General features: G+C 38.9%; 1 protein-coding gene across 2 annotated transcripts in view; it reads left to right on the top strand.

Annotated features, from left to right (window-relative positions):
• The first annotated feature begins 1,555 nt into the window (after positions 1-1,555).
• tfb2m (transcription factor B2, mitochondrial) overlaps positions 1,556-20,575 on the top strand; it is a 22,955-nt gene continuing 3,935 nt past the window's right edge. The window contains exons 1-9 of one of the 2 annotated variants that reach the window (XM_061879488.1): positions 1,556-1,719; positions 3,600-3,936; positions 7,686-7,875; positions 7,958-8,049; positions 8,132-8,285; positions 8,355-8,503; positions 14,666-14,755; positions 15,281-15,334; positions 15,428-15,576. In XM_061879488.1, coding sequence (XP_061735472.1) covers positions 3,643-3,936; positions 7,686-7,875; positions 7,958-8,049; positions 8,132-8,285; positions 8,355-8,503; positions 14,666-14,755; positions 15,281-15,334; positions 15,428-15,576 — 1,172 coding nt within the window. In that variant the 5' untranslated portion in view covers positions 1,556-1,719; positions 3,600-3,642. Of the gene's footprint in view, positions 1,720-3,595; positions 3,937-7,685; positions 7,876-7,957; positions 8,050-8,131; positions 8,286-8,354; positions 8,504-14,665; positions 14,756-15,280; positions 15,335-15,427; positions 15,577-20,575 lie in introns of both variants that reach the window. The other variant, XM_061879480.1, reaches the window with a different exon arrangement.

The following is a 20,575-nucleotide window of genomic DNA, read 5'->3' as shown; positions in this document are numbered from 1 at the left end:
GCCCAAGCATTGAAAAAAAAAAACGTCACGACATTTAGCAAAAAAAAAAAAAAAAAATGAAAAACGCATGGGCTTCACGGTGGAAGAGGGGTTAGTGCGTCTGCCTCACAATACGAAGTTCCTGCAGTCCTGGGTTCAAATCCAGGCTCGGGATCTTTCTGTGTGGAGTTTGCATGTTCTCCCCGTGAATGCGTGGGTTCCCTCCGGGTACTCCGGCTTCCTCCCACTTCCAAAGACATGCACTTGGGGATAGGTTGATTGGCAACACTAAATTGGCCCTAGTGTGTGAATGTGAGTGTGAATGTTGTCTGTCTATATGTGTTGGCCCTGCGATGAGGTGGCGACTTGTCCAGGGTGTACCCCGCCTTCCGCCCGATTGTAGCTGAGATAGGCGCCAGCGCCCCCCGCGACCCCAAAAGGGAATAAGCGGTAGAAAATGGATGGTATAATAAGTAACATCCTCTTTTTTATGTTGTATTCACTGACATCTTGGAAATCGGAAAATATTAGGCGAAGTTTCCAGAACAAGTTTTTTTGGATAGTGATGTCCATTACAACCTATTATTGATTAATTGATTGATTGATATATATTTTTTTCAAATATGCAAAAAAAACAAAACACACACACACACACACACACACAAAACAAGAGCAAGCATGATCCAATACAGTGCTATAGCCTTAGCAGCCATTATAACAAAATGAAAACAATGGCGAATAAAAAAAATATGAGCATTGGACTTTTCTTTTTTTCTCACATATTTGAAAAGGAGTGAAAAGAAGTATACACTTCTTTAATCCGCCCCTTTTCTTTAAATCATAAATTACTCTGAGCTAGAATTACCTGTTCACTTTATGTACAAACTTAATGAACTTGTATATACATAAATGATAAAAATATACATACATATGCACACTACACACATACATAGCCACACCATTACCACAAATGCTCATGGAAATGGTATCATGACAAAACAGCAGTACCAGTGCCTCAATGGGCAGCCCCAAACTCTTTTGTAACACAAGAAACCCAATATCAAAGCCCTTCTTCATCTCTGTGCCTCTGGAATACCATGTACCTGTACTTATTTTTAAACTGCTTTATGTTTGGACATTGCTTTAACTCCAAATTCAAACCATTCCATAGTTTCACTCCACAGATTGAAATACAAAAACTTTTGATGGTTGTTGTACAACTAAGCATTTTGAAATTAAACATATTTAACAACCATAGATGTTGCCATTTTTGTAAGGAGGGTAGGACATTTTAACTTTACATTTGAAAATCAGTCCAGGATGTGGAAAGCATCCAGTTTCCGAGTTTTACAGAACACAGCACCATCTGCTGGCTAAGCTTCTTAGCAATTATTTTCTGTTAGCGGTACTATTAACACATGTGAAAATAAGTATAAACTGGGAGCTCCACATTCTTTATTCGTTCACAATATAAAATGGTTTTCATCATTCACTAATATTGTGGATCTTTCCATAAAACGCGTCTACATTGACCTTTTGCCCGGACCAGTATGGCCACGTCGGTGACGTCGTAAATATGCGACTGCAATGCCTCAGAAACGTGTGGCGCACTCATAACAAATTAGAAGTCAGCATGCCGAAAGCTCAATGTCACCGTTTAACCGCTAACAGACTATAATGAAACGACTTTAAAACGCCGTTGCCGTTACAACGGAATACATAGACGACATCTACAAAGAGGTGTGTATCATGTTATTATTTGTTAAACGTCTTAAAATGCTACTGAGCTGTGCGAGCTTACAATTAGCAAGAGAGCTAACATTATTGACCATCGCCGGTTCTAACATCTTTTAAATAGGAGGGACTTGTTTCGTATGTACTTTTTACTTTCTGTATGAATAAGATTATCTTTTCAATAAGTGTACATTTTACCTAATGCCAATGCGTTCATTATCTTTAAATGTTTAACTCTATGTGGTAGAATATCCATCCATCCATTCATTTTCTTATTCCCTGGTGCTGGTGCCTATCTCAGCTACAATCGGGCGGAAGGCGGCGTACACCCTGGACAAGTCGATATGATAGACTTTATTTATCCCATAATGAGGAAACATAGGTTGGAGTGCAGATACAAAAAAGTCCACGGGAAAACAGGTAAAACACATGAAAACAAGAGGGTAACTTCTATACATCCATCCATCTTCTTCCGCTTATCCGAATTCGGGTCGCGGGGGCAGCAGCCGAAGCAGAGAAGCCCAGACTTGCCTCTCACCAGCCACTTAGTCCAGCTCTTCCAGAGGGATCCCGGAACATTCCCAGGCCAGCTCCGTCCTTTGCTGCCCACGAGCTCTCGGCTAAAGTTCACTCCGCGCGGATGAGTGAGAATCCGCACAGGGAGATTGAAGGGTCGATACATGTTCATTCAGTCAGGGCTCTATTTAGCTTATCCATCCCAACACTAGATTCTAACTCCGCATCAAAGTTTACCAAAAAGTCACCAAAAAGCGCAGCAGAAGTCACAAATGTGCCACTCTTTGTTGTGCAGCCCTGAAAGATTGCACAAGCAGGTCTTTGTAGTTATACTTAGGCATAGCAACAACAAACTAATGCAATCTATTGTCGTTTATTTGTTTATTTCTGCTCTCAAACATTACTAATAGAGTAGGGAATAAACTCTATTGTATCACAGAAAGTTTCTCAAACAAATCAAACGTTCAAAACAACATTTTAAAAAGTGATCGCTGCAGACATCAGCATATTCTGATTGTATTCCAAAAGATTGTGAAAGTGATATTTTTAAGAGCTATTTCCTTCGATGCACTTTAGTTTTTTTCTGACTTTATTACCTTTATGAACCACTTCTTTCGGGACGCTATGACAGCTCTTTTCTATTTATCTATTTGAACGACTGGAACACCCAAGAACAGAACAGTATTACGGCATTTTCTGATCAAACTCTACCCTCACTTGTTTTAGTGCTACGCTCTAGCTGCTTGACCATCATGTGAATTAAACTGCGTAGAAGAAAAATGGATATGACGTAGTGTGCAAGAGAAAATATCCTCACACTTAACATGTTATCATTGACAACGTTTTTGCGAGTGATCCACTTCTGGCCGGAAAAACATAAGTGATGACGTCACGACACACATAGTTGGTAACCAATTTTTTTCTTGACATTGTTGACTAATCGTTGTTGCAGCCATCGTGAACCATAGGCCAAATCACCTGAAAAGTGCAGTTTCCCTTTAAAAACACAAAAGGAGAATATACAAGAGCACACAGCTCCAGCAGCCACTACAGGGGCCATCTTGGGGAAGTAAAAATATTAGACATTATTACAAGGCACTAGTTAAAAACCATTCCGCGATGAAAGGAATATTACCTAATGAAATAATAACGGACGTTATGGCATTTTAACAGGTTTCGTCATTCACTTTTGTCACTTACCCGTTCTGGAGTAATTCAAGGCTTTCTCCAAAAGTAAAAAAACTAATGCCATTTTTAAGAATTAGTAGTTTATTTTTTAGCAGGAATGTACTAAATTGATGTAGTAGTTGTAACACTTTGTCAACATTTTCCAATTTGCTATATCAAATATTCCTATTTCATTTAGGTAGGCAGTGACCTCCTCAGGATCTTCTGACTTGCCTCCATCTTTTGATGGCTACCTGCAAGCTTAACATGTCCATCCAGATCTGTAGGCTGCTGGAGTTGGCCTTGCACTCACCCTGCTGCCCAGCCATCAGAAGCCAATGTTGTTTACCAAAGACAATTTTAGTAGCTAACAGTGTGCCTGGGGTTCCCGTGCTTCATAAAAGGGCCTACAGCCTTGAATCTCGTTCCTCCGGGCCTGGTCGACCAAAGTTTAGTGTAAGCTCTCAGCAACCACGTGCAGAGAGGATGTCCAACTCCTCAGCACTCACCCACAGGAACCTGTCTGCTTTGGCTTTAAAGGTAAGACTTGAATATCTATTTGCAAATGTTGAAACTAGGTGTGTGCTGATACATTGATTATTCGATGTTAAGGATGAGGAGGAGGTGGTCAATCAACAACTGCTTCATTGGTTAACTGACTTTTGTTGGCGGTAACTGTCTTTTTGCTCCACACTCAACTACCCTCTCTTACTCGCACCAACACACCAGGCTAGCAGTCTGACATTCCCAACGCTACACATAACTGACGGGTTGATACCTGTTTGAAATTTGTTGACTTAAAATTTTCATCTTCGTTCTTGTCAACGACCTATTTTTGTACAACTAAAATAGGACTATAACAAATCACAACAAATGCCCATTGGGGAAACAATGACAAAATCAATTGAGAATTTAGTCGACGAATAAAGATGAGACTGAAATGTTGAAAGACAAAATCAAATCATATTTATTTTGGTCTTTAGCCGTTTGGGACAAGTTAAGAATCCATCCAATCAGTGGCATATGGGAGAGAGGCGGGGGATAATCATGGTCAGGTCCAATCAGAAATACTGTCTTTGTAATGCAAGGTTTTCAGACTTTTTACTGTGTAAAAAAGACTGTATTATTACCACAGCAAAACCTCCTTTTAAATAAGATTAAGAAACTGAGATTGGTAACTACACTTTGGTAACCTCACAGACTGTCTGGTGCCAGGTTGCTAGCTTGAATTTGCTAACAATAAAACAAAATGTTTCCTTACTAAGGAACAACATACCCCCAATCATTATTAGTTTAGCAACTTTTAATCCAGAGTAATTTGTAGTTTATCTTACATTTTCCGATTAGCTTGACCATCACTGAATAATAGATTTTCTTTCTTACGCACTTTTCATTTAAATAAATTTTAGAGTGCTACAGTACCTTACCAATATTTAAAACAATAAAAACTTAACCATTAAAACAGATACAACACTAAGATTAAAAACTATCAGTGAAGCATGAGAAACACAAGACATGTAAAGTAGTGGCTTTTCTGACAGTGTGTCTATTTAACTAAATCTACTTATTTAAAAAAATAAAAACTTCTTTTTAGCACATTCAACAATACCACATTAATAATGATAACTAAAATAATTTTGGCCACAGTAACTCATATCGTTACATTCCTACTGTATTGTTACATACCCCAATACAAAGTCTTCTACACCTGGACGAAAGTTAAGTACTTATGGACGCACTGTCTGCAGTTTTATTATCCAGACATCTACGCAACAGTAATGATGCCGAAGCTGTTTTTTCAAATATTACTCATACTGTACTGAATTACTAATATTAAAGACGGTAACGCTGGAGCAAGACCGCTAACTCTACCACTACTTTTGTTGTACACCATTACCGAGCTTGTCAGCCAATTTAATAAGCAAGATTGCACAACTTGACAACCTAAAATACTTGATTTGTCATTTTTCAAGCTAACACACAAAGGTAGATATGTAAGGTGTGTGTGTGTGTGTGTGTGTGTGTGTGTGTGTGTGTGTGTGTGTGTGTGTGTGTGTGTGTGTGTGTGTGTGTGTGTGTGTGTGTGTGTGTGTGTGTGTGTGTGTGTGTGTGTGTGTGTGTGTGTGTGTGTGTGTGTGTGTGTGTGTGTGTGTGTGTGTGTGTGTGTGTGTGTGTGTGTGTGTGTGTGTGTGTGTGTGTGTGTGTGTGTGTGTGTGTGTGTGTGCGTGCGTGTGTGTGTGTGTATATATACATATATATATATATATATACACACATTCTAGATTTATAGCGCTGGTTGCTGTATGTAAACGGAACAGTAGCCAAGAAACCCATTTTAGTATATATTATTCAACATTTGAAAACAATGCTTGTTTTCAAACAAAATAATGAAAGACAGTAAGGTTAGTGTGAAATGTACTTATTGATATATTCATGGAGTTCAGATCTTGTTGGGAATTTCATTTTTGTAAGACTCTGCAATAACCTTAGAAGTGGTTTCAAGACAACTTCAAAGATGTATCTTTTATGCTCTGGTCAACAAAATCTCCTGTAATTTTAGTCGACTAAAATGTTGAGGGATTTAATCAACTAAGGCTATATTAAAACTAAATCAATTTGAATGACTAAAATATGAATATAACTAAGATATATCCTTGTCAAAAGACTATGACTACTACAGTAAACACTGCTGTCAAAATTAACATTGGTTGATACAGTATTATGGTTGATACAAAGCAACAATGGCCACAAACTTTTGCAAAGAAAAACGCTGAGTTAGGTGAATGTTATTTGTAAATTATAAATTAGATACATATTTATCATTTCTGAATAAGCTATTTGTTTTGTATTTTAAACTTGCTATCCCCTGAAATCTGTTTAAACAGCAGACCATTGTGGTTAAAAGAAGTCATTTTTTCACTATGTGTTACACTCTACTTCATCTAATAAGAGCAATTTTTTGTTGTCAGAAATGTATCAGGGAATTCTATTAGTTTACTTACTTTAATGGATGCAGACAATTCTTCCTTGTTCACGAAAATCCTTACCTTAACTTACAAGCTTAATCGGTTCTGTGACGGATCCCTCAACTGAAAACACGTGTATCTCCAATTGGTGCACCCATTGAAATTAATAGGAATCAATTTAATTGGTTCTTACTCCCCCCCATAAAAACACAACTTATAAAAGAAAAAACAAACTTCTATGTAAAACATATTGTATGGAAACAATACAACAGGACACACTACTAACAGCTACAGTAATGTAATAATGCAGTACCTAATTTACATTGGGAAGTGGATTTTTACAATATTTACTTTCAGCTGCTTCCCCTTCAATCACACCATCGGCAGATTTTTCCATAGTTTCATGAATAAATGTACGCTGCTTAGATATTTTAGCATTTTTGGCTGGCAGAAGACTGATTCTGCTTCAGTGTGCTGAAGACTCGCAGTGATACGCTCCAATTGCTTCGGCAAGTTGGCGTCACGCTTCATGGTTTTTTTTTGTTTGTTTTTTTATAATGTTTATTTATTTAATTGATAAGGAAATCATAATACAGGTACTGAGAAAACAGACAATTTTTTTTGTCCCCCTCCAAAAAAAAAAATACAAAAAAATTAAGAGTTACAGAAAATTTATAAAAGTTAAATAACACCCTCCCCCCCAACCCTGTCGTACATTTCAGTCACAGTGGGTAGCAATGTACTGCCTTCCTCTTCACCACAAGCAGATAGAGAATCACAATAACTGACTAAAATTCACAAAAAGGTAACAACAAAATATGTTTTCAATAATTTATTTTTTTTATTTAATTAATATCATCCACTTCTTCTTCTTCTTCTTATTCTTAGTACTGTCCTTCATACTCACTTTCTTCCTTCCAATGGTAGGAAAAACAAAGTCATGTCCATTTGTACCTGCAAACTAATGCAAGTGTGTATGACAAGAATTTGTTGGTAAATCTGACAAAGTTAACCATGAAATTCACTTTGAAATGTTTTAAGTCAACTAATGGCGGTAATGTTTGTAACCCAAATTTTTGCCTGCAACTTAAAGCATGACAATCTCAAATGTTCTCAAAACACTCTTAAGTTGGGGTGCTCTTAAGTTGAGGTACCACTGTATGGGGAAAAAGCTTAATCAACAATCGATCGTAATATTCGATGAGTAATCGTTGAATAATCAAATTGTAGCCTTGTCAATCGAAATGTGAGTTGTCCAAGATAGCACACTCCTAATAAAAAAAAACATTTAACAAATACATATTTTGGTATATCTTTCTCTAGGGCCAGCATCTTCCTCTGTGCTATTTTGACTCCCTGGATCTTGGTGAGGTTAAGGAGAATGTTCGCCGTGCTCGCACTTGTAAGAAAGGCAGACGCTTCTTAGTGGACCCAGACTTGGCTACACTCGTAGCAGACCACCTCGGACCTGACCTACACAATGACAAGACTATTATCTTTGATTGTCACCCAGGTAGTGCTTGTTCAGCAGACAAGTCAATCAGTCTCTTGTTTCAGAGTTTCTGCATTATTTTCTTAATCTCTGTGCCATTTAGGTCCCGGGGTGTTGACTAAGACACTGCTTAATGCTGGAGCTCAAAGTGTTGTGGCTCTTGAGCCAAACAAGATATTTCTTACTGATCTGCAGGTAAGAAATCTCAAACTTTTCATCGTGGCATTCCTTCTTTGAATCTTAAATGTTGATGAATTCCAATGTTTCGTCACATCAGGAGTTGGAATGCAAAGTTGATGGTCGGCTGAAAGTGGTTCATTGTGACTTCTTTAAATTGGACGCTGGCTTGGATGGAAACTACAAACCACCTGTCTTATCCTCTGAGAGACTCTTCTCAGAACTGGGAATAACAAAGGTCAACTGGATGGATGGTGGGTAAACACACAAACAATAAAATCTTATTACCCTGTCATTTATATATTTTATTTGTATCTTGTTAGACATCCCAGTGAAGGTTGTGGGCATCCTGCCTCAGCGTCTTGAGCGTGCCAACCTGCTGAAGTTTGTTTATAACCTATTAGAACAGCTGTCCTTCTACAGATACGGAAGGGTGGAGCTCAACCTCTTTATTAGTGAGAAGGAATACTTGGTAAGAAGAATATACTGCATTTTCATATTGAAATTGTCTGTTGTAATGCTAGCAACCAGGGATGTAACAAACTATATTAATGATAAAGCCGCTGTAAAATTCCCAATGGACAGTATTGTTTTAGGTTGTATTCCGGCTCATTAAATATGTGAGACTCGAAGTGGCGGTCCAGCGAGCGTCTGTTGTCATAGCTTTCTGGGCGAAATGTTGCCTTTCTCAAAGAAAAATGCCCTGTGCTTGCGTTATTTTAGGCCTTTGGAACCGTTCAAATTGCGAAAAGGATAAAAGTTTCTTCAGATTTCTTCGAAAGATAATCAAGAAAGGCAAAATAATGCAATATTTTACATAAGATAACGAGAAAAGCAAGGGAGCGGAGTCGAACGTACCAGTTTGCAGTGATCATTTTGTTAAATGTTTGTTTGATATACTTTGGACTTTTAGTATTTCCCATCAAAGTATTATCCTAATATTATTTGTATTTATCTTGTTTTGAAGTTCTTAAAACGCATTTACCGTATACTACAAATGTTTGAAAAATGTGAGTATAACCTAAAAGAGTTAAAGCTTTTACCAAAGGCAGCAATGATAAATGAAACATTCAGCTTGAAGTTAAATCATGAAATTCAACCATAACCGAGCTAAAAGTAACCCCAAAAAAAGTAGCTAAAAAAAACCTACTCAGTATCCTAGTGGTTAAAGTGTCCACCCTGAGATCGGTAGGTTGTGAGTTCAAACCCCGGCCGAGTCATACCAAAGAATATGAAAAAATGGGACCAATTGCCTCCCTGCTTGGCACTCAGCATCAAGGGTTGGAATTGGGGGTTAAATCACCATAAATGATTCCCGGGCGCGGCACCGCTGCTGCTCACTGCTCCCCTCACCTCCCAGGGGGTGATCAAGGGGATGGGTCAAATGCAGAGGACAAATTCCACCACACCTAGTGTGTGTGTGACAATCCTTGGTAATTTAACTTAAAAGGATGCATGATTTATCCGTGAGTCTTGATGCCAATTTCCTTTGGCATCAAGATAAAGAAGTTGTAGACCTCCATGCTTTTCCAAGTTTTCATTTTTTGTTGTGTAGAATGATGTCTGGAGTACCAGATAGTTCGATATGTCTATGAATTTGGCCAACGGATAAGCCTTGGGATCAGTCATCAAATCTTACTTTGATTAAGTATAGGGATAGATTCCACTGCATAGTTTTATAAATTTTTTTGCCCGTATCTGCTTTTAATGGTAAGCTCTAGGCCCCTTGCATACTCTGCTTGCTGCACAGTAGCCATAATGGTTTGGTGGCCCAATAATTTGTTTTCTTCCATTCAAAAGTAATGTGAAAGGATACAACCTTTGGTTTTAAATGAAAAAATATAATAAAACTGTGATTGATAATCACACTTGGACCAGTCACACTGCTTGTTTAATTGAGAAGCAAGCCTAAATGCTAACATAAATAAAGACACTACCGTCCCAGAAACGACATACCCCAATATAAACTGGTATAAACACATTGCTTTCTGATAAACTAAGCTATTCAATTGTGCACATTGGACCTATAGACTGCGCTGTCCTAGCACAAAGCAAAGCTGCCAACATTTGATGTTTGCAATCCCGCAGATCCCCTTCCAAATTTACTTGCGACGACCACAAGTAAATTGGATTTCTTTTACATTTTTTTTGCAACTAAATTAAAATGCTTAAATCAGCCGTGCAGTACCACAAGTAAATTGGATTACTTTTACATTTTTTTTGCAACTAAATTAAAATGCTTAAATCAGCCGTGCAGTAGAATTAAATGGGTCGTGTTAGCATTTTTTCTACATTAAAAACACTTCCATGTGGTCTACATCAGTTGTCCCCAACCAACGGGCTTCACAAGAAAGAAAAAAAAAACAAAATATATATAAATATATATTTTTGTTTTTTTTGTTTTTTTAAGTATAAAATCAACATCAAAAACACAATATATTAGAGATGCGCGGATAGGCAAATATATCATTCGCAACCGCATCACTAACGTCGTCATCCATCCGCCATGCAACCAAACTAACATTTTATCAAAACCGCAACCGCCCGCAACCTTCGAAGAGCTATTTTGACCAGTTTCAAAGAGTAAAGTAGACAATGGGAGCCGCCAACATTCTCCAGATAACGAGAATAAGAGCGTGCTATTAAGCCATTGTCTTTGATGCCTTTGACACCATGTTTTTTGCAATTCCGCAGACACACGTACAAGATGAAAAGGCATACTGAGAGATACAGAGTACACTGATGTTTGTGATATAAACAATTTTAACACTCTTACTAATATGCGCCACGCTGTGAAGCCACACCAAACAAGAATGACAAACACATTCCCGCTTCCGCCATCCTAGTCACCGCCGTTGTGTCCTTGGGCAAGACACTTTACCCACCTGCTCCCAGTGCCACCCACACTGGTTTAAATGTAACTTAGATATTGGGTTTCACTATGTAAAGCACTTTGAGTCACTTGAGAAAAGCGCTATATAAATATAATTCACTTCACTTCACTTCACATTTTGGGAGAACATCCTCATAGTAACACAACATAGACGCAACACAACAAATACCCAAAATCCTTTGCATCCATGACTATTCCTGAATATATTTTGCGCATCCCAACCACCGCCCACCTTACTGACGCACAGGTGGTGGGGGGCGGGGTTTGGTGCTAGCGGGGTGTATAATATAGTCAGGAATAGTCATGGATGCAAAGGATTCTGGGTATTTGTTGTGTTACTGTGAGGATGTTCTCCCGAAATGTGTTTGTCATTCTTATTTGGTGTGGCTTCTCAGTGTGGCGCATATTAGTAAGAGTGTTAAAATTGTTTATATCACAACCATCAGTGTACTCTGTATCACCCAGTATGCCTTGCAGTCGTGTGCGTGTGTTTGCGAATGCAACATACATCATGTTGCTAGACTGGCAAGTTGTTCGTACATGTTGTAGAAGGCGTCAAAGGCAATGACTTCATAGCACGCCCTAATACAGGGATAGGGAACCTATGGCTCTAGAGCCAGATTGGGCTCTTTTGATGACTGCATCTGGCTCTCAGATAAATCTTAGCTGACATTGCTTAACACGATAAGTAATGAATAATTCCGCTCGTAGTCGCAGTGTGAAAAATAACGTTCAAAATATAAAACATTCTCACACGTTTTAATCCATTCGTCCTTTTTCTACCACACTTGTTCCAGAAGTCACATTAATGGTAAGAGGTATTTTATTTATTATTGGTTAGCTTCAGAATAACAATGTTATTAAAAATAATAAGAAACGTATTATATTCTAAAATTGTTGGTCTTACTTAAAAATGCAAGAATTTAGTTGTATTCAGTGTTAAAAAATATTAAATGGCTCTAACGGAAATGCATTTTAAAATATTTGGTTTTCATGGCTCTCTCAGCCAAAAAGGTTCCCGACCCCTGCCCTAATACTTGTTAACTGGGTGAACGCCTGCAGATATTCGCGAGAATGTTTGCAGCTCCTATTGTCTTCTTCACTTTGTGACACGGGTCCAAATGGTTCATTAAGTGGTAAAGGTTGCCGATCCCTTAACCATGTATATCAAATATTTCCGAATGGTTTAACCGCCACCTGCCCGTATCTATTTAAAATCTATTCTTACGTCATGTCACCCGCCCGACCCGTGGATATTCGCGGATGAGTCCGCAAACCGCGCATCTCTACAATATATACATTATATATCAAAATAGATCAATACAGTCTGCAGGGATACAGTCCGTAAGCACACAGGATTGTATTTCTTAATGAAACCCCCCGTGGGACAAATTTTCAAGAATTGACTGGTCCGCAGCTACAAAAAGATTGGGGACCACTGGTCTACATAACATGTAATGTTGGTTCTTTGATCAAAATTCTGCATATTTTATATATTTTACAGATAATTTTCATCCGCTTTCTGGTTGTCTCTTCAGGATGCATCCATTTGTGTGCTGTTTAATTTACGTGGTTCTACTTTTACTGCTTCTTTACCCCTTCGTCTTTGTTGTAGTTTTTAGCCCCTCCATAGCTAGTCCACTGACAGATATAAGCTACTTTGTATTAAAAATGGCAACAGCGGAGGATGCATATGCATGTTCAAGCCAGCCTGCCCCACAACAAGAGCATAGAGAAAAAGCAGCGTATTGACTCAATTTTCCATTTAGCTTAATGCTCTCTAAAAATCATCCAAAAAACGCCAAAAATACTTCCTTGTATATGACGTGACCTACATATTAACTAATTATTAGCAACACTGTTTTTGTAAGAGCAAATGCAGAGGAACTATTTTTAGTAACATACCGCCTTGTTCACGAAGGTAACTACTGTGGCTTTTGACAGGCTGAGCTGCTGCATAAACTCTTACTTGGTGCTAGATTATAACGTATGGCTCACACTTGCATGGTAAAAGGTTGTGGCCATAAGCATAGAAGCTGGTCAACTTTGAAATTTAGCTTAGACCCAAAGACATCACTCTGAAAATGCTTGTAAGTCCCACCCTTTTTTTGACCTGAGTAGTGAGGAATGTGATGAATTCTACATCTAAACGGGTAACATAAGTTTTGTGCTGAAAGATATACACATCCCATCAGTCGGCATCCCAGTGAGAGCGTACATTGTTAGGAATACCTATTGTTTTATGTTTGTAGTTTGTGATTCTTGCTTAGAACTTAGCAATACTGCTACGTCATGCTTAAAGTGTCACTCGTGCTGGATCTGCTTAGCACACAGCTTGTAAAACTTGTAGCCCATCTTCCTTATATTCAGGCTCAAAAACATAACATTCCGGATCTTCATTAGTCCCAAAGTAGTCGTTGGCTCTCAGGAAGTCTGACATGATTTGTAGTAATAGTAGTTGTTGATTTTGAAGGAAATGGCAAATGTTGCGATTTGCTCTGGAAATCAGTGCGCCCAAAAATGTAAGTTCCAGCAATGCTTGAAATGAACAAAATAAAGTAAATACTACATTGTGTCATGAATGTGCTCGTCACTATTTTTCATACATAAAATACTGACCGTATGTATATAAACATTGATGGAATTTTTTTAGAGGGCATTTTAGGCAAATTAGATCAAATCGCTGTTATCTGCTTCTAGCTCGCGTTTATTCACGATTTAGAATACATTAAGAGAAAGAGGTGTGTTTTTGTCTCACATAAGGATTTTGAAGGCAAAATTCCCCCAAAAAGTGTAGTTCCCTTATTCAACTGAATTGTGGGTCATATTTTCAGAAAGTTAAATTTAAATTACCACTGATAGTCATACACACACTAGGTGTGATGAAATTACCCTCTGCATTTGACCCATCCACTTGTTCCACCCCCTGGGAGGTGAGTGTAGCAGTGAGAAGCAGCTGTGGCCACGCTCGGGAATCATTTTGGTAATTTAACCCCCAATTCCAACCCTTGATACTGTGTGCCAAACAGGGAAGTAATGGGTCCCATTTTTATAGTCCTTGGTATGACTCGGCCGGGGTTTGAACTCACGACCTACCAATCTCAAGGCGAACACTAACCACAAGTTTTTTTGGGACATGTAATGTAATACTTGAGAATGTTCTGAAGAACCCACTCGTCATAGAGATGGCCCACTGGTTATCTAGATAAATAGTTCTGCTCAAATGACTTGACAAAATTCTAGCTTTAGCGATGTCTTTTTGTTTGTCAGATTCCATATCTATCATCAGAGCCAATGTGTGTGCTAGGTTCCCAGCGCAAACTCCGGTAAGTTTGCAGCTTTGACCGAGTGATCGATCGATATTAGCAGGTATATAATGCGAAGGTGTCTACAACAGGGAAAGAATCTGCATGTCACATAAACCAGATGTGAAAAACTGGTTTTATCATTAAAACGCTTGTTTTTAATTCTGCCAAGAAAGTATATTGTATATTTATTTGTTTAATTATGTTTTTAAAGAAAACTTGGTTAAAAGATTTCAGTGTGTCTACACATACTTTTTTCTTTTTTTTTTAACACATTGAACAATACCGTGATACTAATATTGTGATCTGAAATATTCATATGATTTATTTATTTATTTTTTATTTTTTTGTACATCCTTACAATGTATGTATTTGATTTGGACAGACTGTATGTATGTATTTGTTTCATTTACAACTGTTGTTATTCTTCCGTCAGACTTTGGTGACACTTCCAGGTAAAATGATGCATTACAGACCCGGCAGTGTCTTGTGGCAGATAGCCTGTGATATTGAGCTGCTTCACAAGGTACAGAAATTTGACAAAAGGTGCAGTTTTACAGGAGTATGCACTCACACAACAGAGTACTACATACCTTCTTGATACGCTCGATGTACAATACATGTTGCCTTTTGTACAAAAACGCTCTTTTCTGAAATGTTCAAAACGTCCCTCATTCAGCAACAGTTCTACACTTTTACAGACAACCCTCTAAATAATACATGTTATATTTTTCTTAAAATCGTATGTGCTCTTTCTTTTGTGCAGGGGCCTGATGTTGTGAAACTTGAATGTCTACATATACCGTTGTGATGACACATTTTTAAATGCATTTCTGGTGATCTGTTTTAGTACCAATACGTTTGTTTGGGTTAAAATTTGCTTGAAACTTTTTTATTAGTAGATTGCACAGTACAGCACATATTCCGTACAATTGACCACTAAATGGTAACACCCGAATAGGTTTTCATGGTAATACTTATGGTGGGTACTTAATAAAATCAAGCCTACAAAAGTATGACTGAGGTATGTGTCATCCATTTGTGTCTGCAGGTGCCCTGGGAGTCATTTGTGTCAAACAAACAGTCATCTCCTCCTAAAGGCATGGTAATTAGAGAAGACCAAACACTGGCATTGTAAACTTGATTTAAATATATGCTTTTAATATAGTTCAGCTTTTACCAAACTCTCTCTTCTCAGCTTCCCAATGATCACATGTGCCTGGTCCGTCTGACTCCACGGGCCAATCTGTTCTCTGGCGGCCTCACACCAGGCAACGCCTGCACTCTAATGGTTATGATTAAACAGTGTCTGGCAAAGAGGACAGTCAAACTCATCGACAGGCTAAAGTAAGCTCTCACACACAATTACAATATACGATATAGACAACCTTTATTAATTCTGGCAAGGAGGTAAATGTATATCACAGCAGCTTAATCAAAACATAGAATATACAGTACACACATACTACAATGTTAAAGTCTAAAATGATTTATACCATAGCTGAAGTACATTTTTAGATGAGAAAGTGGCAAAAGATAATAAGTTAAATTAAATGTAATGCAAGAAATATGTTTTTTGTGTGTTGAGGAAACCTTTTGCTTCACTTAAACCAGGGGTCGGCAACCCAAAATATTGAAAGAGCCATATTGGACCAAAACTACAAAAAAATATGCCTGGAGCCGCAAAAAATTAAATGCATTATATCATTGTTATAATGAAGGCAACGTATGATCTAGGTCAGTGGTTCTCAACCTTTTTTCAGTGATGTACCCCCTATGAACATTTTTTAAAATTAAGAACCCCCTAATCAGAGCAAAAAAATTTGGGGTTGAAAAAAAGAGATAAAAAAGAAAAATACAGCACTATGTCGTCAGTTTCTGATTTATTAAATTGTATAACAGTGCAAAATATTACTCATTTGTAGTGGTCTTGAACTATTTGGAAAAAAAAATAAAAAATAACTATAAACTTGTTGAAAAATAAACAAGTGATTCAATTATAAATGAAGATTTCTACACATAAAAGTAAGCATCAACTTAAAGTGCCCTCTTTGGGGATTGTAATAGAGATCCATCTTAATTCTAAACATTTCTTCACAAAAAAAGAAATCTTTAACATCAATATTTATGGAACATGTTTACAAAATTTTTTAGCTGTCAACACTGAATATTGCATTGTTGTATTTTTTTCACAGTTTATGAACTTACATTCATATTTCGTTGAGGTATTATTCAATAAATATATTTATAAAGGATTTTTGAATTGTTGCTGTTTTTAGAATATTCTTTTAAAAATCTCACGTACACTTTTGCACACCTTCAAGTACCCTCAGGGGTACGCGTACCCCCATTTGAGAACCACTGATCCAAGTGTCTGTATTAGCTATATTAGCCTACTATCAAAGGCTGTCAAAAATCTTTGTTGACAGAAATGTATTTTCATTTTTATCGTACACATTTTTGCAATCATTATAAAAATGGAGGCTTCTCACAGGACGAGATAACTCCTGGAAATGAGTGTATTAGAATGGCCGAAGGTATAGTTAAAGGAAACAGAAGGATGTCTCTTCTAATGGATTTATTACAATCTTTGCAAGCTGGGTAATGTTTGCTGTGGTCTGGAACAACATGGCGCACAAACAACTATCAAATATGCAGCCAATATTACATACTTATATTGTATTATGAGACATGCAAATATAAATTAAATACAAAGAAGACATAAGCAAAGGAAATTAAATGAGCTCAAATATACCTACAAACAAGGCATAATGATGCAATATGTACATACAGCTAGCCTAAATAGCATGTTAACATTGATTATCTTGCAGTCATGCACTGACCAAACATGCCTGATTAGGGCTCCACACAAGTCAAACAAATCAAATCAAATCAACTTTATTTATAAAGCACATTTAAAATTTACCACAGGGGTAGCCAAAGTGCTGTACAATGGGCAGGTTAAAAGATAATACGAGGACCGAGCAAACAACACAACACAAACAGAACATGATTAAAAAATAAATAAATAAAACATAAAAACAAATTCACAGCAGGTGTATAATGGGGCGCCATTGCAGGATGGATATCTCTCGGTGTTAAAACCCAAGGAATAAAAGTATATTTTTAAGAGAGATTTAAAAACAGGAAGAGAGGAGGCTTGTCCAACACTCAGAGGTAGGTCGTTCCAGAGCTTGGGAGCAGCGGCGGCGAAAGTTCTGTCACCTCTAAGCTTCAGCCTTGTGTCAGGGACCGTCAGTGGCAGCTGATCGGCTGATCTAGGGATTGAGTGGGGCAGTAAGGCTGAAGGAGGTTGGAGAAATATGTTGGCGCGAGGTTGTTTAGACATTTAAAAGCAAATAGAAGGAGTTTAAAATTCATTCGATAACGCACAGGGAGCCAGTGAAGGGACGCTAATATAGGGGTGACGTGCTCACGTCTGCGGGTCTGTGTTAGCAGACGAGCAGCAGAGTTCTGCATGAGCTGCGGGCGAGGGAGGCCTGGCTAATGCCTACATACAGGACATTGCAGTAGTCTAAACGATTCAAGATAAAGGCGTGAATTAATTTCTCGAGATCATGTCCTGACAGAAGCGGTTTCCCTTTCGCTATTTGGCGTAATTGACAAAAGCTTTTTTGAATGACGCTGATGATTTGTTTTTCGAATTTAAAATCTGAGTCGAACTTTACCCCCAGGTTTGTGACAGTCGCTGAGATTCGGGGTCAGAGTGCCGAGGTCGACGTTGGGGGAGGGAGAGCGACTTGGACCGAACAACATAACTTCTGTTTTGTCTTCATTTAGACTCAGAAAGTTAGCTGAAAGCCAGGCTTTGATGTCGTGCAAGCAGTCAATGAGACGTTGAACTGCTTTATTTTGTGCCATGGGAAAATATATCTGCCAATCATCGGCATAAATATGAAATGCAATACCATACTTCCTAAAAATAGAACCAAGGGGGAGAAGGTAAAGCGCAAAGGCCACAAAGAGGGAACGCAGAGCCATGGTTGTGGAGCAGGTCTCAAGGGTGAACCAGGAGCAATATACCATCAAGGCCGTGTCTCAAGGTCGCCAAGGAAGATGGACCACTTGGGAAGGTACCATCAGCAGACCCATCAGCTGGGCCGACCTATGGAAGATGCACCAAGCCAGACTCAGCTTCCTACTCAGGGCAACTTATGCCACCTTGCCATGCCCCAGAAACCTCCACCAGTGGTACGGCCAGGAGGAGAGCTGTCCCCTGTGTGGTGCTCCCAACGCCAGCCTGCAGCACTTGCTATCAGGTTGCAAGATCGCACTGACATAGGGTCGCTTCAGATGGCGGCATGATCAAGTCCTGATAAAACTGGTAGAAATCCTGGAGAGCAGTAGACGAGAGGCCAACAGCCAACCCATAGCCAAGCAATGTCCTGTCATGTTTGTGAGACCAGGGGAAGGCAAAGGAGACACCAGCCGAAGAGGCCCCCGCAGTGTCCTCTCTCTGGCAAGGGACTGGAGTATGAGGGCTGACATTGGCAAACAGCTCCAATTCCCCCTTGAGATCACCACCACTTCACACCGCCCAGACATTGTGCTGTGGTCTGCTGTTACCAAGTCTGCCATGCTGGTAGAGCTTACCATCCCCTGGGAGGAGGGAATCCAGGCAGCCTACGAGCGCAAAGCAGCCATGTATGCAGATCTGACTGCTGAGTGCAGAGAGGCAGGCTGGTCCACTACCATCTACCCTGTGGAAGTAGGCTGTCGGGGCTTCGTCGGTACATCAACCATAAGGCTGCTCCAAGGTGTGGGATTGACTGGGGCTAAACTCCAAAGGGAAACAAAGGCCCTTGCTGAGGAAGTAGAAAAGGGAAGTTTCTGGTTGTGGCTGAGGAGGAGGGATAAGTACTGGGGGTCGAGGCATTAAGATGGGTCATCTGCAGGGGGTAGCAGGGAGACGTCCCTGCCACCGCTTCGCCGGTACATCAACCATAAGGCTGCTCCGAGGTGTGGGATTGACTGGGGCTAAACTCCAAAGGGAAACAAAGGCCCTTGCTGAGGAAGCAGAAAAGGGAAGTTTCTGGTTGTGACTGAGGAGGAGGGATAAGTACTGGGGGTCGAGGCAATAAGATGGGTCATCTGCAGGGGGTAGCAGGGAGACGTCCCTGCCACCGCTTCGCCACCAGGAGGCGTTCCGGGGTTAAAGAGAGCGAAACTCCAATGAGCGGTGGTCCCCGGCAGATGACCCTGCAGCTGACCCAAGGCGCTGTAGGAGGCGCGTCAGGCATACTTGCCCAGCAGAAACAACACCATATCTGTACAATCAATGTGCCATGGGAAAATAAATCTGGCAATCATCGGCATAAAAATTAAATGCAATACCATACTTCCTAAAAATAGAACCAAGGGGGAGAAGGTAAAGCGCAAATAGGATTGGGGCAAGGATTGAGTCCTGGGGGACCCCGTGTGGTAGAGGAGCTGTGGAATACATAAAACTGTCTATTTTTACACAAAAACTGTCGGCTAGGTACGACCGGAACCTTTGTATTCACCTTTGTGCATTCACACAGTCTAAATTGTTTGGTGGACAAAATTAAACAAAGAAGTGGCATAAAACGCATCTTTCTGTAGCAGCGTCGGAAAAAATTGCACATTTAAACAAACTATGATGTGTTCGAAGATTGCTGAAATTAGTAGGACAAAAGGGTGCTTGCCAAATACTCATCAGTGAAGTATGTATAACACACTTCACAGTTGGATTTCCAACAATTAGGAAGGTTTGTGTCATGTTTGTTCTCCTACCGAAAATTTTATAAAACAAAGATGTATGTATATATACACACATCTTTGTTATATAAAATTATCCTACCGAAAATTTTATAAAACAAAGATGTGTATATATATATATATATATATATATATATATATCTCCATCCATCCATTTTCTACCGTTTATTCCCTTTTGGGGTCGCGGGGGGCGCTGGCGCCTATCTCAGCTACAATCGGGCAGAAGGCGGGGTACACCCTGGACAAGTCGCCACCTCATCGCAGGGCCAACACAGATAGACAGACAAAATTCACACTCACATTCACACACTAGGGACCATTTTTTAGTGTTGCCAATCAACCTATCATATATATATATATATATATATATATATATATATACACAAACACATCTTTGTTTTTTTTTAATTTTCGGTAGGAGAACAAACATGACACAAACTTCACAAACCTTCCTAATATATATATATATCTTTGTTTTATAACATTTTCGGTAGGAGAACAAACATGACACAAACCTTCCTATATATATATATATATATATATATATATATATTTATATTCTTCATCTTTTTCAATTTTCATACAT

This window comes from Nerophis ophidion, linkage group LG02 (genome assembly GCF_033978795.1).
Source record: "Nerophis ophidion isolate RoL-2023_Sa linkage group LG02, RoL_Noph_v1.0, whole genome shotgun sequence".
Classification (NCBI taxonomy): domain Eukaryota; kingdom Metazoa; phylum Chordata; class Actinopteri; order Syngnathiformes; family Syngnathidae; genus Nerophis; species Nerophis ophidion.
Note: the sequence above shows the minus strand (reverse complement) of the source record. Positions and strands in the feature narration are given on the sequence as shown.